The sequence below is a fragment of the Acomys russatus genome, chromosome 3 (genome assembly GCF_903995435.1).
Source record: "Acomys russatus chromosome 3, mAcoRus1.1, whole genome shotgun sequence".
NCBI classification, from domain to species: Eukaryota; Metazoa; Chordata; class Mammalia; order Rodentia; family Muridae; genus Acomys; species Acomys russatus.
The window spans coordinates 59843161-59865993 of record NC_067139.1 but is presented as its reverse complement, the minus strand read 5'-3'; the positions used below and the strand labels follow the sequence as shown (position 1 = coordinate 59865993).

The 22833-nt window shown below is 52.0% G+C and overlaps 2 protein-coding genes across 2 annotated transcripts in view; one reads left to right on the top strand and one right to left on the bottom strand.

The window, feature by feature from the left end:
- The window catches only part of Dnah1 (dynein axonemal heavy chain 1), a 65327-nt gene extending 52605 nt beyond the window's left edge, over window positions 1-12722 (top strand). Inside the window, 26 exon segments of the mRNA XM_051141589.1 lie at window positions 115-306; window positions 638-748; window positions 1415-1600; window positions 1870-2061; window positions 2848-3015; window positions 3096-3287; window positions 3479-3610; window positions 4025-4150; window positions 4675-4794; window positions 4913-5062; window positions 5159-5319; window positions 5921-6146; window positions 6255-6450; window positions 6750-6901; window positions 7335-7531; window positions 7758-7902; window positions 8132-8290; window positions 8370-8501; window positions 8898-9068; window positions 9329-9508; window positions 9734-9910; window positions 10405-10575; window positions 10725-10855; window positions 11326-11677; window positions 11878-12112; window positions 12584-12722. Of these exon segments, the coding sequence (XP_050997546.1) occupies window positions 115-306; window positions 638-748; window positions 1415-1600; window positions 1870-2061; window positions 2848-3015; window positions 3096-3287; window positions 3479-3610; window positions 4025-4150; window positions 4675-4794; window positions 4913-5062; window positions 5159-5319; window positions 5921-6146; window positions 6255-6450; window positions 6750-6901; window positions 7335-7531; window positions 7758-7902; window positions 8132-8290; window positions 8370-8501; window positions 8898-9068; window positions 9329-9508; window positions 9734-9910; window positions 10405-10575; window positions 10725-10855; window positions 11326-11677; window positions 11878-12112; window positions 12584-12705 (4476 nt within the window). The 3' untranslated portion in view covers window positions 12706-12722.
- A 1424-nt stretch (window positions 12723-14146) lies between these two features.
- Bap1 (BRCA1 associated protein 1) lies at window positions 14147-22636 on the bottom strand. Its single transcript, XM_051143325.1, has 16 exons — window positions 22630-22636; window positions 21472-21580; window positions 20326-20458; window positions 19848-19967; window positions 19156-19217; window positions 18941-19083; window positions 18607-18685; window positions 18038-18161; window positions 17596-17743; window positions 16955-17139; window positions 16436-16566; window positions 15419-15897; window positions 15155-15315; window positions 14838-14930; window positions 14684-14756; window positions 14147-14490 (listed from the first exon to the last, which is right to left on the bottom strand). Exons 1-16 carry the CDS (start codon window positions 22634-22636, stop codon window positions 14357-14359), a joined length of 2181 nt encoding a protein of 726 aa, XP_050999282.1. The 3' UTR covers window positions 14147-14356.
- Between the last annotated feature and the right edge of the window lie 197 nt (window positions 22637-22833).

Here is a 22833-nt window from a genome sequence, read left to right as displayed (position 1 = left end):
AGGTATAGTTGTGCTATAGCCCTTTCCTCAGGACCAGGACACAGTAGCTTTGTGGGTACCTGGTACCTAGTCTTTGCTGAAATGCCACAAGCATCCATGGTCTCCCCTTCACAGATCCAGGTTTGCGTATATATCCACCAGTCAGTGGCCAAGAAATGTATTGAGTATCTGGCAGAGCTGGCCCGCCACAACTACGTGACCCCCAAGAGCTACTTGGAGCTGCTCAATATTTTCTCCATCCTCATTGGGCAGAAGAAAATGGAACTGAAGACTGCCAAACACCGCATGAAGAGTGGCCTTGACAAGGTAGACCTGCTGGGCCTTAGCAGTCTTTGATGCCAAGGTGACCTGGCATTTCAAGCCATAGCCCAAAGTGCTGCAAAGGATGACTTCCTTCTCAGTGAAGGAATAAAAATGAACAGGGAAAGGCAAGGGCAGCAGAGGTACCCACCACGCCTCAGGGAACCAGTGCAGCTGCCGCCTCTAGTGACCACTGAGCAACCTGGGGGCCACGAGTGAAGGTGATCCAGCAGGCTCCTCTCCTCAGAACCCTGAGGCCTGGCCTCTCTCTAATCCCTGTAACACCTTTGGGTTTTTTTGTTTTGTTTTGTTTTGTTTTCTCTGCTCCTAAACTCAGCTTTTACGCACGGCTGAGGATGTGGCCAAGATGCAAGAGGAGCTGGAGATAATGCGCCCCATGCTGGAAGAGGCTGCCAAGGACACCTTGCTCACTATGGATCAGATCAAGGTTGGGGTGCTCACAGACTGCTCTAGAGTCCCCCACCCCCACCCCCGTCTCTGATCCTGTCTGAGGATGGTCAACATCTCAAGGCATCACATGGCTAGCCCATGGCCTTCACAGTCCTTTAACCTTTGTGTGTTTCAGATTCCTCTTTCCCTAGCTGCTCATTTACTTGACAAACACGTAGGCAGAACTATTAGTACTTTAAGACAGTGCATCTACAAGACAGGACAGAGGAACCCAAACAGGCCAGGAAATGATGATGATCACAACTCCGACCTAGTGGTAGGCCCGCCACAGCAGACACGCAGATCCTGCGCAGAGGGCTCAGTCCTCCTAGCACATACCATCATCAACATACAGCTTCCTGGCCGTGTCCAAGTGACCAGTTCTATGGAGTATTACAAAGTGTTCTCTGAATAAGTGGGGAGGTCTGTCTTTGCTTCATGTATAGATGACCATGAAGGCCAGTAGGGCTGGAATGCCCAAACCTAGAAACTCCTAAGCGCTGTTGTGGGCATTCAAGATACAGAAGGCCTTACCAGGTCTCTATAGCCTATTGCAACTCAGAAGGCCCTTGGAAAAAGTGAACGTCCCATCCTCCGAAGAAGAGGTTTGTACTCCTGTCCTTGTCACTAGTCACTAACTGGATCCCCCGGCTCCCATCCCCAGGTGGACACAGCTTTAGCTGAGGAGACGCGAAAGTCGGTGCAAGCAGAGGAGATTAAGGCCAATGAGAAGGCCAGTAAGGCCCAAGCTATTGCTGATGATGCTCAGAAGGACCTGGACGAGGCGCTGCCGGCCCTGGATGCAGCCCTGGCCAGCCTTCGAAACCTCAACAAGAATGATGTGACAGAGGTGGGCAGCCAGGCGTCATCTCACACTCACTACCATATCCCTTTCTGGTGTCCTCTAAAATCCTGATGGTGTCTTTAAGCCCACCCTCTGCACATCTTTTGGTGACCGTGTGCAATAGGTGAGGGCAGAATGAGGGTCAGATCCTAGCTACTTGCTCTACTTTCCTTGTGCTGTCCCCAGGCAGTCCCAGCGCTCTAGGTCCTATGGCAGTAAAGACTAGATTGATGGGGCCCACTTTACCCTTCTACACCTCTTGGCATGGCCCACAGGTGCGTGCCATGCAGCGCCCACCCCCAGGAGTGAAGTTGGTCATAGAAGCTGTGTGCATCATGAAGGGCATCAAGCCTAAGAAGGTACCTGGAGAGAAGCCAGGCTCCAAAGTGGATGACTACTGGGAGCCAGGCAAAGGGCTGCTGCAAGACCCAGGCCGCTTCCTTGAAAGCCTCTTCAAGTTTGACAAGGTAACCATGCTAAGCACATGGGCAAATCAGTGGGCAGAGGACACAGCAGAATGGGAGATGGAGAAGTACCTTTCATATCAGTGTCTGCAGGTGCCTGTCCCACCACCAGTTACAGCACACATGCCCCATGGGGGACATAGAGCCTGCCCCAAGGAGCTGGAGAGATGACAGCATCCCCCTCCCCCTATTGAGGAAACTGGGATCAGGACAGGCTTCTGTGCCTACAGGACATCACCCACGGTCACTCTGAGGCTCCATGACCTTGGAGATTTCTTTTTTTCACTGGTCCAAGTCAAGAAGTTCACCACCTGCTTGCTCTGTGTTAATTATCTCCCTCCCTGAGTGTTAGCTTCCTCTGGCTGTCTCTAGGTTCTCCGTACAGCCATTGGGATTTTCAGTGTCCATGGGTATCTGTTCTCTTGGGCCATGCCATGGTTAGGTCAGCCTGGAGCCCACAGCCCCTTCAGGGAACGCCTCCTCAGTTCTGAAGTTCACTGACTGCTGGCCGCCTGGCCCACATGGGCAGGCCCAGACACACCCTTCTTAGAGAGGCACCCAATCCAGGAGGGCTCACAGCCTGAGCTCTGGTTCCCCCGGGCTTGCCTTAGCTGTGCTGACAGCCTGCTAGCAGAACAGGTTCCCAGACCCATCAGCAGTGAATGGTTGGACTCAGGTGGGACAGAGCAAGGGTGTGCAAGGCTCTCCGGCACCTGAGATGTAGGGAAGCAGGCTCTTAGTGGTCCCTCTTGGGAAGCAGTGTCCTAAGATTCGCGATTTCCGCCTCAGGACAACATTGGGGAGGCAATTATCAAAGCCATCCAGCCATACATCGACAATGAGGAATTCCAGCCGGCCGCCATTGCCAAGGTGTCCAAGGCCTGCACGTCTATCTGCCAGTGGGTTCGCGCCATGCACAAGTACCACTTTGTAGCCAAGGCCGTGGAGCCCAAACGAGTAAGGACTGTACAGAGCTAACGGGGGCGGGCTCTCCTATCCTGGTCCTGGCTCCGAACTGGCCCTCTTTCTGCCTGCAGCAAGCCTTACGGGAAGCCCAGGATGACCTGGAAGTGACACAAAGGATCCTAGAGGAGGCAAAGCAGCACCTGCGGGAAGTGGAAGACGGCATTGCTACAATGAAGGCCAAGTACCGAGAGTGTGTGGCCAAGAAGGAGGAGCTGGAGATGAAGTGTGAACAGTGTGAGCAGCGCCTAGGCCGAGCTGACAAGGTGCATGCCCCTCCTCAGGAGCCCACAGGCAGGCCCACTGGGAAGAAAAAGGCTTGGGTGGTGTGGAACAATTATGGGTTGGCTCTCCCCATCCCCTTTTTAGCAACCTATGGGTGGGGCCATGGTAGGCAGGGCCAGCCCTGGCCCCAGCCCAGCTTCCCAGAGCCCAGTCCATAAGCCTGCTTCTACAGCTTATCAACGGGCTATCAGACGAGAAGGTTCGCTGGCAGGAGACCGTGGAGAATCTGGAGAATATGCTAGACAACATTTCTGGGGATGTGCTGGTAGCTGCTGGCTTTGTGGCCTACCTGGGCCCCTTTACGGTAAAGAGCCCTCCACACTACCCCTGAACAGCTTCATCCCACAGAGAGACCCTCCCTCAAGGTCTTACCTCTCTGAGGACATTGTAGCCTGCAGGTGCTGAGCATAGCTGTGCACACAAGTCAGAAGAGCCCCCACTGGCAGAATATAAAGGCTCACACATGTGCACCTATGCCAGACACTGCTCTAAACGCATCATTGTGTGTGTCCCAGTTAATCCTCACAGGCATCTTTTGGGAAGACACTGCAGAAATGACCCATTCTATAGACAAGGTTCTGTGGTTTGTAGGACCCAAGTAGGTCTGACGTATCTACAGTGTCACCTGAGACCTGACTTCTACGTGCAGTGTTGTATCAAGAGGTGAGCAGAATGCTGTGTGTCTAGTGTGGTGGTGTTAAGTTTTACATCTCTCCAGGGCCAGTACCGCACAACACTCTATGAGCAGTGGGTGAGGCAGCTCACAGTTCACCATGTCCCGCACACCTCCAAGCCCACACTGATTACAACACTGGGAAACCCCGTGAAGATCCGCTCCTGGCAGGTAAGTATCAGGAGGTGTCAGTACGTGCTTCAGGCTGCTCCTAGGGCCTCCTGCCTCCTTCCTACCCTCCTTTCCCAAGCCTAGTGCATGGATGCCTCCTCTGGACCCTCCTGAGTGTAGTAAGAGGGTGATGAGTAGGAAAAAAGTACCAGGCCTAGCAGCTGTAGGAAGAGGTTTCAAGTGTAAGCCAGGCCCCCCAAAACAGAGAGAGGGGCCAAGTGTGGGCAAATGCAAGACGGGCCAAAGGGATGTGGGCGCTGTGAAGGTGGTATCACTAAGCAAGCACACAGTGGGCATATGGACAGAAAGGATGAGCAAAGGAGAGCATTGGAGACTTCCCAGGAGCAGGAGGGAGTCCTGGAGACAAGACTTTGAATACACTGCCACCTGCCTCCCTCATGCCCCCATCCAAAGCATACAACAAAGAGAAATCTACAGCCAAACCCAGGTGGGAGTAGCTCATGTCCCAGCCAGTGGTGCTCATTTAAGACCCCTGACCCAGCACGGCACCTGGCTTCCTACAGATTGCTGGCCTCCCCAATGACACTCTATCAGTGGAGAATGGGGTCATCAACCAATTCTCCCAGCGTTGGACCCACTTCATTGACCCTCAGAGTCAGGCTAACAAATGGATCAAGAACCTGGTAAGCGGACCCACCGACGGCGCCTCCTCCAACAGGCCTGGCTGTCTTCCTCAATGCTGGGGAAACAACTGAGCCCTGGGCCTACTCTAAGCTCCTACAACCCCACCTCTCCCTGCAGGAGAAGGATAATGGGCTGGATGTGCTCAAGCTGAGTGACCGGGACTTCCTGCGCAGCATGGAAAATGCTATCCGCTTTGGCAAGCCATGCCTTCTAGAAAATGTGGGTGAGGAGCTGGATCCAGCCCTGGAGCCTGTGCTGCTCAAGCAGGTAGGCCTGTCGAGGACAGGGAAGCTCTGGGCTACAGGCCTGGACAAGGATCTGTCCACACTCCAACCACAGTGCCGCCCATCCTGCCTACTACAGACATACAAGCAGCAAGGGAACACGGTGCTGAAGTTGGGGGACACAGTGATCCCCTACCATGAGGACTTCAGGATGTACATCACCACCAAGCTGCCCAACCCTCACTATACACCAGAGGTCTCCACCAAACTCACCCTCATCAACTTTACCTTGTCACCCAGGTAAGCCTCCACCCAAGAGAACACCAGCATCAGCTGTCCCTTCCGGACAGCTGTCCTTGGCTATCCCTAAGCTGCAGGACTCAACAGGTCTGTCTTTCCTGCTCTTCCTCCCAGGTACTTTGGCATCCCAAGACTTTCCAGACCCTCTGTTGGCTCCTCTTACTTGGCTTCATTTCCATCTAAGAATATTCCTCATTCCCTCTACACACACACACACACACACACACACACACACACACACACACACACACACATACACACACACACACACACACACACTCTCTGCTAAATACTAAAGCCTTCATTTGAGTAGCTTCAAACAATAGATGGGAAATAGACTCTCTTAAGCCTTGTCTTACTTGATCATTCACAGGCCCCTTTGCCAAAGAACAACTCTGGATCTAGCAGGCTAGCCTCTGCTATGTAAAGTCTCACTGAGAACCATTGGTTTGAAAGCAGCCCTGCATTGGCCCTACAGATCGAGGCTAGGCCTCCCAGGCTGACGCTGGCAGCGGTGCTGGTTTCTTGATTAAGTGTGGGCATCACATGGATCTCTGGAGTTCCCAGGGTGTTATAACATGATGTCCTCCTCTCCTGGCAGTGGCCTAGAGGACCAACTCCTGGGCCAGGTAGTGGCTGAGGAACGACCTGACCTGGAGGAGGCCAAGAACCAGCTGATTATCAGTAATGCCAAGATGCGCCAGGAGCTAAAGGACATTGAAGATCAGATACTGTACCGCCTCAGTTCCTCTGAGGGTAACCCTGTAGATGACATGGAGCTTATCAAGGTGCTAGAGGCTTCCAAGATGAAGGCTGCTGAGATCCAGGTTGGGAAGTGTCTTCCTCCCAACCTGACCCTCTTAGCTACTTTACCTACTGCTCTTTACAGCTTCTCTGGACCCAACACCTTTCTTTCCTGCTGCCCCTCTTCCCAGGCTAAGGTCAGGATTGCAGAGCAGACAGAGAAGGACATTGACCTCACACGCATGGAGTACATACCTGTGGCTGTCCGCACCCAGATCCTCTTCTTCTGTGTGTCAGACCTAGCCAACGTGGACCCCATGTACCAGTACTCCCTCGAGTGGTTCCTCAACATCTTCCTCTCAGGCATCGCCAACTCAGAGAGGGCAGGTAGCTCTGGCACACTGGCACACCAGGCCTGCTCTGAAGTGGGTGGAATACCTATAGGCACATTTCTATGGTGGAGCACACATATGAGCCCTCTTACGCTACACGCTCATGATACCTAGTAACATGCCACCTCTCATCCATACCCTGCTTAGAGCCCCTTTGCTGGAGACACTAGCTGTCCGGGGAGATGCACAGACTACTCTGATAGCTGATAGGAGACTTGGAGGCCAGGCTGGGCCCTGAGATTATCTCTCTCCTCCCATTTCCCCATGCTCTGCCACTGCTTCTCCACCCTGTAGACAACCTGAAGAAGCGCATCACCAACATCAACCGCTACCTAACCTACAGCCTCTACAGCAACGTCTGCCGCAGCCTCTTTGAGAAGCACAAGCTGATGTTCGCCTTCCTGCTGTGTGTCCGTATTATGATGAATGAGGGCAAGATCAACCAGGTGCACGAGCAAGCAGACGGCTCGAGAACTGTCTGTCTGAGGGGTCACCTATTGCGGGCATGAGAGCCCAGGATAGGTATAAAGGGAAAGCCAGGCAAAAGGGCCTAACACAGTTAAAGGGATAGAGGTGTTTGGAAACACAGTTCCTTGCTTACGCACAACAGGGGACTCTAGGTTAATATGGCCCAACTGATGCTATGAACACAGGTCTTCTCAGAGCCTTAACTGTGCTGCTGAGCAGAGAGATCATCCCCAGGGACCAGCTGTCCTAAGCCTCACATAGTTAGGAGCTTTCATGGATCTTATATCCAAGAAAGAGCAGAGTAGCAGACACTAAGAGTAACTCAGTTTCTCTGGTTGAGGTGCCTAGAGTCAGAAGCACAAAGGAGCTGGGTACAGGATATGGACACCAACTCAGCCTGTACTCTACTAGGCTGAGTGGCGCTACCTCCTATCTGGAGGCTCCGTCCAGATTGTGACTGAGAACCCTGCACCAAGCTGGCTATCAGACCGGGCCTGGCGAGACATCTTGGCACTTTCAAACCTGTCAACTTTTGCTACCTTCTCTTCTGACTTCCTGAAGCACCTCTCAGAATTCCAGGCCATCTTTGACAGTGTCGAGCCTCACCGGTGAGCTGGGTCCTATAGTATGCTACCGGGAACATAAGAGACGACCCAGGAACAGCCTGCCCACAGGTCCTCTCTCAAAGATTGCCTAGTATTGTCCTGCACCTATGGCCACATCTCCCTATGCCTCTAGCCCTGTTCTCCTGGGAAACCCCATCCTCCTGACAAAGTCCACGAGCCAGTGGCTTCCCGAGGGCTGGCTTTCAAGGAGATGTGGGCTTTGTTGCAGGGAGCAACTGCCTGGCATCTGGGACACATACCTGGACGAGTTCCAGAAACTACTTGTTCTCCGTTGCCTGCGTGGGGACAAGGTTACTAATGCCATGCAGGATTTTGTGGCCAACCACCTGGAACCCCGCTTCATTGAGCCCCAGGTAAGTGCTGGCCTCAAGGCAGAGTTGGTATCCTGGGTCTCAAGGACACAGCTGCTTTGAGGACCACCTTCCAGCCCTGTCCAGGCTAGAACTCTTGAACAGGGTGCTCTAGGACCTCGAAGGCCCTTCTGGAACCTGTTCCAGGAAGCCTCAGGAGTCTGTTCCCTTGCCCTGAAGCTTGGCTCTCATTAGCCACCGGTGGGCTCAGCATCTCTCCCTATCCTTCCAGACAGCCAATCTATCTGCAGTGTTCAAGGAGTCCAACTCCACAACACCCCTCATCTTTGTGCTGTCACCTGGCACTGACCCTGCTGCTGACCTCTACAAATTTGCAGAAGAAATGAAGTTCTCCAAGAAGTTTTCTGCCATCTCCTTGGGCCAGGGGCAGGTAAGGGTAAGGCAGGGAAGACAAAGCAGGCTAGGGAAGATGAGCAGCTATCCCCTACTCAATGTTCCTGTCTCCACAGGGCCCTCGGGCAGAAGCTATGATGCGCAGCTCCATAGAGAGGGGCAAGTGGGTCTTCTTTCAGAACTGCCACTTGGCACCCAGCTGGATGCCAGCCCTGGAGCGTCTCATTGAGCACATCAATCCTGACAAGGTGTGCCATCTGTCTGTCACTGGATCCTTATCAGTGAAAGGACTAAGCCAGCCACCCACCAAGGACTGAGGATACTTACATGAGATGATCTCATAAAGCACACAGCCCACACCCAGATTCAAAGCATGTGTACCATGATGCAACTAGATTATTCTGGATTATTAACTGGATTATTATTGGCCCTCCAAGTTGCTGAGTCTTGAGGGGCTGGTGACTACCCAGGACAGACTGGTGGCCCTAGGATCTACTAAGCCCTGTTCTTAGCCAGTTGTCCACATAGCCTTATATCCCAACCAAATCAGGAAAGGAGTAAGTCAGAGGGTGAGTTTGAGTTCATGGATGGAAGAAGGAGCCTAAGCCTACGTCTTTATACTCATGAGGCACTGTGGCCACCAGGTACATCGAGACTTCCGCTTATGGCTCACCAGCCTGCCCAGCAACAAATTCCCAGTGTCCATCCTACAAAATGGCTCCAAGATGACTATTGAACCACCACGTGGTGTCAAAGCCAACCTGCTGAAATCCTACAACAGCCTCAGTGATGACTTCCTCCACTCCTGTCAAAAGGTGAGGCATCAGCTAGAGAGATGATGGCTCAGGGGTTAAGAACACTGGCTGTTCTTCCAGAGGGCCTGAGTTCAATTCCCAGCACCCATCAGGCAGCTCTCAATGACCTGACACCTGTGGCCTTTCAGCAACAGCACTCCTGCACATACACATACACTCATACACATAGTGAAACATTTTTAAAGGTGAGGCACATTCTAAGCACCCATCTACCTGTGCCAACTCTTCCTTTTATGACCCTGTCCCTTCCTGTCCTGCAGATAGTGGAGTTCAAGTCCCTGCTGCTATCTCTGTGCTTGTTCCATGGAAATGCACTTGAACGTCGTAAGTTTGGGCCCCTGGGCTTCAATATCCCCTATGAGTTCACAGATGGAGACCTACGCATCTGCATCAGCCAGCTCAAGATGTTTCTAGATGAATATGATGACATCCCCTATAAGGTAGGCAAGGGGCAGGCTGGGAGCCGCTGACTGGGGCACCTCTAATAGGGACTCTTTTTTGGGGGGGGTTTCGAGACAGGGTTTCTCTGTGTAGCCTTGGCTGTCCTGGACTTGCTTTGTAGACCAGGCTGGCCTCGAACTCACAGTGATCCGCCTGCCTCTGCCTCCCGAGTGCTGGGATTAAAGGCATGCGCCACCACAGACTCTTGTTCACCCATCCCATAGGTTCTCAAATACACAGCTGGAGAGATCAACTATGGGGGTCGTGTCACTGATGACTGGGACCGCCGCTGTGTCATGAACATACTAGAAGATTTCTACAACCCTAATGTGCTCTCTCCTGAGCACAGCTACAGTGACTCTGGCATCTACCACCAGATCCCACCCACCTATGACCTCAGTGTGAGTTCTCAGGAGTTCCTGGGACCCCATGGGGCCTTAATGCAGAAGGGGGCAGTAGAAAGGAGGTATAGCCCTGCCTTCCAGGGCACCTAATAAAAAGCCCATCCCACAGCAAGGAACATGGTCAGTTACATCTGGTGACCAGGCTCTGTGGGGAGAGGTGAACCCTGCCTCACCCATTCCAAGTATCACTCAGTGTGGTGGTAATGCAGGCTGGGTGGGGTGGGGGTCGGTAGCAGTTAGGGACACTCCCTGAGGACATACTTCTAGGGTGGTGGGGGAAGCATTCTGAACTGTGGCTGGGTTGGATGAGTGCCACATGGGGGACTGTGGCAAGAAGGAGCACGTCAGGTTTGAACAGCTACAGAGTGGGACGGCAGTAACGGGCTGAGCGGAAACCAAGAGCCACAGTATACAGCATCACAGAGACTACTTCAGTTCTAGAAGGGGCAGAACAAGCCAAGGCCTTCAGTTCCCACCCTCTTGCTTCCTAGGGCTACCTCTCCTATATCAAGACCCTTCCACTCAACGACATGCCTGAGATCTTTGGTCTGCATGACAATGCCAACATCACCTTTGCCCAGAATGAGACTTTCGCCTTATTCAGTGCCATTCTCCAGCTGCAGCCCAAATCATCTTCTGTGGGTGGCCAGAGCCGGGAGGAGGTGGGTAGCAGAAGAGGGACAGGGCCAAGGTCGGGGCAGAGCCAGGCTGCCCCATCTTGCTTGCACCTGTGAGTACAACTCTTCCAGTAGAAACCTGCCATGGCTAAGAGTAGCTAGCCTTGTCCCTTCATGTCTCTTTACTCCTGCAGTTAGTAGAAGATGTGGCCGAGGACATTCTGTTCCAGGTGCCTGAGCCTATTAACTTGGAAGAGGTGATAAACAAGTTCCCTGTGTTGTATGAGGAATCAATGAACACGGTGCTGGTACAGGAGGTCATTAGGTAAGTTCCTGCCACACCTTAGCCAACCGAGTGAGGGGCCGCTGTGCTATAGAGAAACAATAGGTGTGTGCTAAGTGCTAAGCATCTGTCCTCTAATCCAGCTGCTTATCATTTTATAGATGAATATACTGATCCCTAAGATTGACTTTTTTTTTCAAGACAGGATTTCTCTGTGTAGCCATGGCTGTCCTAAACTTGCTTTGCAGACCAGGCTGGCTTCAAACTCACAGAGATTTGCCTGCCTCTGCCTCCCGAATGCTGGGATTAAAGGCGTGCACCACCATGCCCAGCTAAGGTTGACTGTCTTAAGTCACATATTTGCTGGGGCCGGAGCTGGGATTGTACCCAGGATGCCTTACCCAGTTTTGCACTTAGCTTTTGTGCTTGTCATAGTCTGTGGTCTCAGATGGAGGGGCATAGATGCTGCCATTGAACCCCAGCCCACTAATACCTTGCCATGGACCCCACAGGTACAACAAGCTCCTAAAAGTGATCACACAGACACTTAATGACATGCTCAAGGCACTCAAGGGGCTAGTGGTAATGTCCTTGGAACTGGAGCTGATGTCCACCAGCCTGTACAACAACACTGTGCCTGAGCTCTGGAAATCTAAGGCCTACCCGTCACTCAAGCCACTGGCTTCATGGATCATGGACCTGCTGTTGCGCCTGGACTTCATGCATTCCTGGATCCAAAATGGCATCCCAGCTGTCTTCTGGATCAGTGGCTTCTTCTTCCCTCAGGCTTTCCTGACAGGCACTCTGCAGAACTTTGCCCGGAAGTTCATCATCTCTATTGACACCATCACCTTTGATTTCAAGGTCTGTGGGCCATAATTACCTAAAAGTTGAGGTAATTCTGAGTAGGAGGTGAAAAGACCCAGGCCAAGAGCCCCTGAGGAAATCAGAGGGGCAGGGCAGACTACATTCACTGACTAATATAGCAGATAGATGATAGGCAGGCAGCAGCTTTCAGGAGGGAGATTTGCCTCCTGACACAAATCTTAACCTTGTTACCACAGGTGTTGTCCCAGGCACCATCAGAAATTGAGCAAAGGCCTGTCATAGGGTGCTATATCCATGGACTGTTCCTGGAAGGTGCTCGCTGGGACCCACTGGATTTCCAGCTGGCTGAGTCACGGCCCAAAGAGCTATACACAGAGATGGCTGTTATCTGGCTCAGACCAGTGGCCAACCGCAAGATTGAGAACCAGGACTTCTACCTGTGCCCCATCTACAAGACGCTGACCCGTGCAGGTAAGGCAAATCAAGACAGAGTCTACACAACAGATGGGAGTCTAGGAAGTTTACACGGACCCCAGGAAGGCTGGTGGAAGTTTGGGCCAGTCCAGAGCTCAAAGCAGCAAGTTAGCATCTAGAGGCTTACTTCCCTGCCTACTTGCCCTCCTTAGTAATCTACTGTGCATACTAGGAGCCTACAGGCCCCATCTTTCACCTGGACCTCAGAGGAAGAACCAAAACCAAAGACAGGAAAGAGTCAGTGCTGGGCTCAACGGGTGGTAGCAACTTCATCTTCCGTGTCATAACTCTAGGCAGACCTGAGCCTTGATCAGATCCAATCACAAAAGAGCCTGACTTTTAGGCCAGGTCCCTCCCTCCCTATGCCCATCTCAAGTCTATCAAACTCTCTGCCCTTGCCCCTAATCCAGCCCTTCTCTAGTTGTGACAGGGCATAACCTAACCTTCTCCCTTTCTTGCCTGCTCCAGGAACATTATCAACCACAGGTCATTCAACCAACTACGTCATTGCTGTGGAGATCCCCACCAACCATCCTCAGCGACACTGGATAAAGCGTGGTGTGGCCCTCATCTGTGCCCTGGATTACTAGACCCAGATAGAAGGGCCAGGGTGATTAAAGGTTTTCCAGCAAGTCCTGCTCTGCCTTGGCTGTGTACGTGAGGCCCCATCTACAGGGCCACTGTAGGAGAAAGGGCTATAGCAGTCTCAATAGAGAATAGTCAATATAGTAGTGAGGGGCAGAGGCAGCTCTGGCCTGCTGTGCCTGCCCTAATGCAGTAAGGATAAGACACACAACCTCTCAGCTCCCAGTGACTCTCCAGGATCTATGGGCAATCTGGCCTTGATCCAGAGACCCGGCACCTTTCCAGGTACAAAGCCTGATCTTTCACCTGATCTGGTGAAAGCTGAACATCTGACCTCAGTATATCTTGCCCACAGCGCATCTGAAGCCTTCCCCTCAGTTTAGGTCTTAAATCCCACCCCAGACCTACCATAGCAACCAACCATTTCTGGCTCAGGAATACATACTACCTTACTATCAACAGTTGAGCCGGAGTCTAGTCAGTCTCTTGCTCCACCACAGCCCAGCATACAGACCTCAAGACAGCAAGCAGAGGATCATCTATAGCACACTTTTATTCACTCACTGATCCAATATTTACAGAAACTAGAAGGGCCAGACTGCTGTACCATCTCCCCCACAGTTACTATGTACAGTTCAGGGCCTGCTTGGATCACCTATATCTAGCAGAGGGCACAGGGCTGTTTGGGGCTGGAGCTTCAAGCAGTGCTGTGCTTATTACCCCATTGGCTTCTAGCCCTATGGGAACACACAAGTTCTAACTCATCTTGACCCTGTCCCCTACCCTGAGTACCTTGCAAGAGGCCAAGGAAGCTGGCAGTCGGAGAATTGACGTGTGCCAGCTTCATTCAAGCAGCCCTGTCTCTGACATCCCTAAGAGGAGACATGGTAATACTGAGTGGCTGGAGAGAGGCTCCTCTGAGCCCAGAGACAGAGATTAGGAGCCCAAGGCAGGCCCATGGCCAGGGCCACAACACTGAAGGCAAAGCGCCCAGAGCCTTGCTTTGACAGCACTCATCACTCTGGATGGAACTAGGACAGTCTGCATGCTGCTGGGACAGTCTGAACACTTCTCTCCACTATAGCTGTGGGACCCTGGTAGGATGTTTATCCTACTAGGACATCCCATGCCTACTCCAGCTCAGCAACCAGGCCCCTGAGTTTGTTGTTTTCCCAAGAGGAATGAAGAGTAGGCCAAGCTTCTTTACAACTTGGACCGGTTAGAGCACCAGGGCCAATGCCTTCTCAATTTCTCAGCTGGGACTCTGTTATGTTATAGAGAGCTGGCCCCAGAAGAATGACAGCTGCTGGGAGAGAAAGCAGAGTCAGAGGAAGCTGGCCATGTTAATACAGTGGCAAGATGGGCAGGAGCCCCCCAAAAAATAGACATCTCCAATAGATAAATATGCTGCTGCCCAGGCAACAAGGCCAGGTCCTGCTGCTCCTCCAGTTCCAGCTGCTGCTTCCTGAGCATTATGGGGCTAGCTTGCCCCTGCCAGGCCCCAGAGCATAATGCAAGACACACAGCTCATTTCCACTCCTAGGGCCTGGGCTCTAGCTGAACTACTCAATAATACTTAGAAAAGTGTGACTGGGGGGAGGGGCCGAGGTGAGGGCCTTGCGGCAAGAGAGGCTGCAGAGTCAGGGCCAGAGGTCCTCACTGGCGTTTGGCCTTGTAGGGGCGAGAGCGTTTCCGCCGGTCAGGCTTCCGCTGCTTGTGAAGCCGACCAATGCTGACCCCTTGGCGGCGCCGCACTGAGATGTTCTGTTCCACTAGGTTAGCCAGCATTCCTGTGTAAAGCAGAACGTCCTTAGTGGGTGGCTTACTCCCAGGTTCAGGCCAGGAACCAAGGCTCTCTCAGCCCTCCCTGTGCTTTAGTCTGATCAGCCTCAGAAGCATTCTTGGGCAAGGATTGGGGGGGCAGGGGCGGGGAACATGCTCTCAGCAGGGTAGGACAAGTAGGGCATAGGAGGCACCCCTCACCTTCCTGAGCCAGCATGGAAATAAAGGTACAGATAAACTCGTCATAGTTGTGGGTCCTTCGCTGGTCATCAATCTGTGAGAGAGAAGGCCACAGCTCATCAGAACAGCTATGCATGGGGAGGACAGGGGAACAGGCAGTAGAGGGAGCACCTACCTTGAACTTCTTCCTTTTCTCCACCTCCTCCTTGAGACAGGCCTCATAGTTTGCAATCTCAGCTTCCACACACTTTAGCAGTGCCAGCAGCTCCTGCCAGAACCCAGTATTGTGCGCATTAGGAGGCCTGCTGACACCAAAGCTCCAGTACTAAGAAGCAACTAGAAGCAAGGGTGAACAGCCAGTCCATGGAGCTTCCAGGTACCCAGCTCTAGCCACCAACTTTCACACCACAATTCCAATCAAGGACCAGAAACCGGGGATTAGGGGCCTGGGTCCTTCGCTCTGCTAGGAAAAGCAAGCTAAGACAGACTCACCTTGGGTGCGTACTTCTCTCCACTCAAGGGCTCACTGTGCCTGTTCAGCCCAGACTTCTCTCTGCTATCTGTGGCTTCCACCACCTCCTTCTCCTCCAGGCTGCTGGACCCCTGGCTGCTTTGGCTTGATCTGGTAGAAGGTGAGGAGCCCTTCACACCCTCTGGGAGAGGACAGAAAGAGATGTATCAGAGTCCATGATACTTTGTAGTCACCTGGCCACCTCCCTCCTACTCCTTGGGTCGGTGAGGAAGCCCAAGGCCCACCTGCCAGCGCCAGGGGACTCAGTACACCATCTTCAGCAAGGTGCAGCAGGCCTGTGCTAATGACAGGACCCAGGTCACGGACAGCACGGTTGTAGCGTATGCAGTCAACACGCAGTAGGCTGTCATCTTCTCCAAAAAGCACCTTGGAGATGTGAGAGGTGACTGGGCTAGAGGGCCGTGTTGGGTTGGCTGAGCGGATGGGTGAGCGCAAGGGTGAGTTGAAAGCACTGCCAATCTCAGAGGCTGTGTCCGTACTCTCATTGCTAGGGGTGGGTGAAGGCTGCGAGTGTGTGGGTACAGCCACAGCTGGACTCCCAGCCCCACTGCTAGTCTTGATGGACAGAGGAATTGAAAGGTCTTTCTGAGACTCTTGAAGCTTCTCAGTTAAGACATTGATGGTGTTGGGCTGCAGCACTGACAGCTGCCCATCTGAAGAATTGCTCAACGATCCTGGCTTCCCTGTCCCCTTCCGCTTGTATCTGTGGGGTCCAATAAGAGGTAAAAAGAGGGAATGGGCCAGGTGACCACACCCGGCAGTGTCCAGAATGGCTCAGACATACTCACTTCTCCCCAAGCCAATCTGGAAGCTCCTTACACTTGTTCCAGGCAATCTGACCACAATGGTACCCTAAGTGCCACAGTACAGACAGGTGGCCGGACAGGACCTACTCTAATCTAACTCACTTCTAAACTTCCAGCGCTAGTATCCTCCAAAAAAAATTGCCATCCTAGTCAATAAACCATCTTAACCCCTTTTCCTACACCAATCCCTTGAGGTCCAATTGAAAGATCACCTCAACAAAACATTTCTTGATACATGGTAAGATGTTTCTCTCCTTCTAAACCCACCACAGATTTCTTGAAGATTTGGGGTTAGCCCCTCAGGCCAGGCTCCTCCCAGCCCAGCATTCTCTAAGTGCCTAGTGTTCTCTGTGGAAATGCCTTTTCAGAGACAGGGTGAAATATTCAGAACAGGAAGCACCCAAGGCCTGCAAGTTTTTCAGAGTCAGGACTGACCTGATGGCAGAACTGGTGTTCTGCACATCATCTTCATCATCTTCATAGTCATCTTCATCATCAGAGTACTGTTGGGGTGGTCGGACTGGAACTCGGCTGCGGCCCACACCTGCTGCCAGGTCTTCCTCCTCCTAGGACAAGCAACAACAGTGATGAGGAGGGCTGCTGCTTACCCAAGCTGGGCATGGGATGGCAGCTAGGGAGAAAAGTAACTTGGCTCTCAGCTGTGCAAAGTGCTTCTAAAAGAAACAGAATGCCCTGCCACATGCTTTTGAGTTATCATGTGAAACCGTCCTATGTGCCAAGTAGTGTGCCCAACTGTGTAGCCCACAAAATAGATTAAAGACAGAAGAGCTCTCTTGGCCACCTTAAGGCTATGCCACTGTGCTACAGTGGGGCATATGAGCATCTTAGAGGAGCCTGCTCATCAAAGCCCAAGCAGAGAGTCAGAAGAATAACACTGGGAATCCGACACTGTGGCCTCTCAGATGAAATCCTGCCAGGGTGCTTCCATCTTACCTGCATAGGGGATTTGGCATAATTGTGATTGTCTAGAAAGGCTGGCAGCCGCTGCACAATAGGGGTAGGGTTTGGGGGAACCCCATTGAGGCTGCTCCCTGGAGGCTTCACCACCAGCTTAGATTTGCTGGGAGGACTGTGGGTCGGAGCTTGTGGGCATGAACCAGCCACCTCCTCTGCACCATCTGAGACAAGGCAGAGTATAGATAGGACATTCAGTTGGGTCCTTAAGAAAAGCCTACAGTCTCCCCAATGCTGTGACAGTTGTTTCCCCCCAGTGAAGGCAGCTAACAGGACAGACCAGTAAGCTCTAAGTCACAGTTCCACAATGAGATGGAAAAAAACCAAGACATAACAAGGCGGCAGCCTATAGAGAAAATAATGGGGGCGGGTGCGGGGGGGTGATGGTGAGTATACCAATACAGAGGAACAGGGGTCTACGGTCATGACAGTCCTTTTCAGGGGTCCTTTAGGAAAAGCTCACTCTACTTTCCTTGTATTATGAGGGGAAAGCTTCAGGTACTGGAATTTCAGGCCTCCTGCTAGGGCCCCTGTACCACTGCCCAAGTACCTTCTTGAAGTGCCTGGGCCTCCCATATCAAGCTATGCTGGATGGCTGAGGCCCCAATTCCCTCCAGTACCTGTGTGAGTGCACTCAGAGGCCGCTGGGGCCCTGCCTGCCTCCAGCCCAATGGGGGACTTGCTGCTGGCTGGCTTGTTCTCCTCAGGCAGTTGTGACTCTTGAGATTTGTGGGTCTGAATCAGCTCCGGCTGTGTTACTCTAATCAGCTTAAAACAGAACTCAAAGCTTAGAGGAGAAAGGGTAGAGCCAGGTTTCCACCTTAGATAGCTAAGGGCCTTGACCCTACCCATTCGTTTATTTGCTGAAAAATAAAAAGGCCAAGCCACAACTTCTTTTTAGAAGCTATTCCCTTCCCACACTACAGAGGAAGGAAAGGAAAGAAATGGTTAGTTAAAGCCTCACTCTACAAGGCACTGTGACAGGGAATTAGAGACAGATGCTAAAATGTAGGAGTGACTGGGAACACTGGGTTGGCATGGCCAGGCAGGAGGCCCACTTACCTGCTGCAGGGCCTCCAGAACTGTTTGTCTGTTCACCTTCAATACATGGAGCCTGGCCTCATACTTGATCCTGCGGTCAGGCACCACTGCCATCAGGTTGAATCGAATGTCATGGTAGGGCTCCCTGCAGTCACATTGGCAGCCATGAGAGCAGTTCCAACCCCAGCCCCGCTGTCAGACTGAGGCAAATATCTTGGCAAAGCTCCCCATAGTCACATTTGCACCTGTAAGTACAAGCCCCACTCCAATAGGAAGGCAGCAGCCAGCAACATACACCCAAAACCTGAGCTATACCTTCCTATAAACTATATGAGGGGCCCGTCAGAAGTGAGCCAGCACACCTGTGCCACCCAGGCCTCCCCCCAAGGTTTGTCCCTCCTCCAGCCCAGCCCAGAGCAGTCCAGGCAGCCTAGGCAGGAAATCATGAAGTTGGAAGCCCAAGACTCAGCCTGATCTTGCCAGATCTATCATGTGGCCTTACAATTTACAGATAATCAGGCTTTTCTCTTTCCCTCCCAAAGGGGCAGACATAGCTCCAGAAGGAAACAGGGCAAACTGAGAGACCTTACCCTGCAGTGGCAAGGCCGATTCGCTCCATGATGACCCTTCGGGCTTTATCTGTCCACTCCTCATCCTCTCCCCAGGGCCCTAGGGAAGACCAAGATGAGGAATCAGTAGATGGGAAAGCCTGAGATGGGGGAAGCCAAGGTTAACAGATTAGTATGGCTGAGCAGCTACTCTAGTCACATAAATGGTGCAAGATGAAATTAAAGCCAGAGTTAGATATCTGTGGCATTCTTCCATTTCATGCTACTGAGTCTCGAGCACCTAAAAGGCCCTGAGACCTAGATAACCAGAAGGAAGAATGAGAAATCCAATAGGCCCTTTCCTCAGGACGCCTACCATGATCAATAGGGTAGACTTTCAACCCATCCAATTCAAAGAGCCGCCCTGTGATAGGCACATAGCTGACAAAGTGGAACGCCTCCATGGTCCGCACTGCACTGAGGCCATTCTGCTTCTCAGGAAGGTGACGTGGCTCTGGCCTGGAAAAGGACCAAGTCAGAGACATCCTCCACCATCCCTCCCCTACATCAGCACCCACAGTTCTCACATACCTGGCATGACTATTATGTGCCTTGGCCAGCTCAGGGGCATTGCCAATTGCATATCCTTTGCTCTGAAAAGAAAATAAGACTAGATAAGAACAGATTCTCTCTGGTGAACCTCTGGGTAGGGGCAAAGTTCAAGAAAGCAGGAACAGCATAGTGAACTTTCCTAACGGGCTAGTGGTGGCAGATGAGAGCCTAGGACCTCCCAAAGACATGGGCCATACTGGCTTTACACAGTAGTCAGTGGTTACTGGGGAGCAGCACAGCCTGATAGAAAGAGTAACTACAGAAAAGGTTCTGAGATAGGTGACTTAAAATCTCTTCCTTTTTTATTTTGTTTTTTCGAAACAGGATCTCTCTGTGTAGCCCTGGCTGTCCTGAACTCACTTTGTAGACCAGGCTGGCCTCAAACTCAGTGATCAGCCTGCCTCTGCCTCCCGAGTGCTGGGATTAAAAATGTGCGCCACCACGCCCAGCTAAGGTCTCTTCCTTTTCTACCTCTATCATCTCCTTTCTAACGGTGAAGGCTAAAATCAAGTACCTTCCACATTACTTATGAGTTAAATACATGTTAATTATCATCTGAAAAAGAAATGACCGAACAGTACCAAATTCCATGTAGTGGCACTACCAACAGCTCTGAGGAGCAGATGTGCCCACCAGCTGTGAGCCATGATTTAAGGCATGGTTAAGCGTACCTCAGGGCTGAAGCCTTTGGTGAAATCCTTCATTCGACTCAGGGTAGGCCCCAGATCCACATTGCTGCAGTTCAGAAGCACGCTCAGCAAGGCATGAGTGGCACAGGAGTTGGGAATCAGCTGTAAATCAAAAATAGCCCCTCATGTACCCCTCACTCACCTTTACCCCAAGTGTCTCCAAGCCCACATTTATTGAGAATGAGTTTTTAAAAAATGATGTCAATACCCATTAGTTTCCTTTGTCTTCCCTAGTCCTTATTCACTTAACTTGGACAACTAAATATCTTATATCCAGGGACACAGAGAATGTATTAAGACACTGCTCTACTCTAAAAGGGGTACTCCTTTAAGGAAAAGGAGCTAGGGTCTGTCTAGCTCTTCAGCCTGCTTTCCCCACGGCCACTTTCCACACAATACCAGAAACAAACAAAACAAAGACTGGCATCCTGCCCTGAAACAAGCTCAGAACTCAGCAGACCTGGTGGGCAAAGAACATGTTATTCACAATATCGTCATCAATCACGGACGTATCATCCACCAACGTAGAAACCTTGCGGCGGGACCTGCGTTCCTCGATCCATTTGAACAGGAAGATGAATCCATATACAGGCCTAGAGAAGCGAGAGGCAGTGGCAATCAGCATCCCCTTCCTTCTCTCTCTAGTCCTCCGCCCTGGAGGGCTCTTATCCTGACACCCTCACTCTTACCAATACTGTAGCCAATGTGGCTCTGAGACCTCACCCCCCAGAAGCCTATCACAGACAGTCACGTGTGAGCTTGATGCTCTGAAACCCCACTCAGTCTCATTATCAAGTCTAGGCAAGAGAAGAAGGAAATCTGGAACTGCAGGCCTGGGATGGAGCAAGGTGGGAACACAGTGTAAGGCACAAAAACCTTGATAAGGACTTAAGTACCAACTCTCACTTATGGACCTCAGCCTCAAGCCCTAATGAAACAAGGGAAGCACATGAGCCTCCGAACCCGTCCCTTCATCTCTAGGAAACGAAGCAGACCTCTTGCTTCAGTACTGTTAGGAGGTTTTCTATGCCTCAAGTCTACACACCACCAGAACAAGAACCTGAGCGTAGGTACCTGCAAAGGGCCTTGGCACTCAAACCAGTCAATACAGGACAACTTTGTTTAGTTTTGTTGAGACACGGTCTCACTATGTAGCTTAGGTTGGCCTCAAACTCAAGAGATCTGCCTGCCTCTGCCTCCCAAGCACTGGAATTAAAGGCCACCACTCCTGGTCAGGACAAATTCTGCATGGTGACTAAAGGCACAGCATACGTGGTTATGTTATTAATGGGTTGTACACTTTACTAAAAGGGCACTGTGCAACACTGCGCAACCAGAGCTTCCCGCTGCAAAACCAGAAAAGGCAGCTGAACTGTACTCCCAGAGTGCTTAGGGTTGAAAGGTGGGCTACAACCTCCTAAGGACAAACACTGAGGGGAGACTGGAAAGAAAAAACAATAGTCCAAGGAAGGCACCCACAAAGACTGAGGCTTTCTTATGTGGCATTTTATACAACTTGGGTTGTCTAACACTGCCTCCCTTGAAGGGGTAATATTCCCCTGCCCGTCCTCAGCCCTCCGGAGGTAAGGGTGCCCCAGCCACTCACCCCTGGCATTTACTCTGAAGGTCATAGATCTCCTCCACTTGCACCCCTTTGACACCTACGATCAGGAAAGGAGAGGTCGGCAGGACAGGCCCAGGCTCTGCAGCGGGAACTCAAGGACCAACACACCCACACACCCACACACCCCAGCCAAGCAGGCAGGCACACACACACACACACACACACACACACACACACACACCCCAGCCAGGCAGACACACACACACACACACACACACACACACACACACACACACACCCCAGCCAGGCAGACACACACACACACACACACCCCAGCCAGGCAGACACACCACACACACACACACCACACACACACACAGCCAGACACACACACACACACACACACACACACACACCCCAGCCAGGCAGACACACACACACACACACACACACACACACACACACCAGCCAGGCAGGCAGACACACACACACACACACACACACACACCCCAGCCAGGCAGGCAGAGAGACACACACACACACACACACACAGGCAGACACACACACACACACACACACACCCCAGCCAGCAGGCAGACACACACACAACCACACACACCACACACCCCACAGCAGACAGACACACACACACACACACACACCACACACCCCATCCAGGCAGACACACACACACACACACACACACACACACACACACCATCCATTCAGGACACACACACACACACACACACACACCCCAGCCAGGCAGCAATATACACACACACACACACACACACACACACACAGCAGACACACACACACACACACACACACCCAGCCATCACATAACACACACACACACACACACACACACACACACACACACACACACACACACACACACACACACACACACCACACACACACACACACACACACACACACAACACACACACACACACACACCCCACATCATTCTTCACACACACACACCACACACACACACCAATACACACACACACACAACAACCACACACACACCATCCATTCCTTACTATATTTTTAAATTTTTATTTTTTTCTAGATTTACTCTTAACCTAAATCTTCTACCATTATTTAAGATCCTTAGTATAACAATATTATTTTTCCATGCATTCACGTTCCATTTCCATCCGCCTCCCCCCCCCTACCCCCATTTACCCTCCATACCCGGGTCACTCTCCAGCTCCAACCAGCCCTTATTCATCTTCCCGCGGAGCGGCCCCTAAGCGCCATGTCCAGGCCCTGCCAACCCCGCGCCGCCCCCACAGGGAGCGCCCACCGCCCTCGGGGCTTCTCAGCCCTACACAGACAACGGGCCGCGCCGCGTCAGACGCCCGCGCCGGCAGTGTGGCGTCATCATTA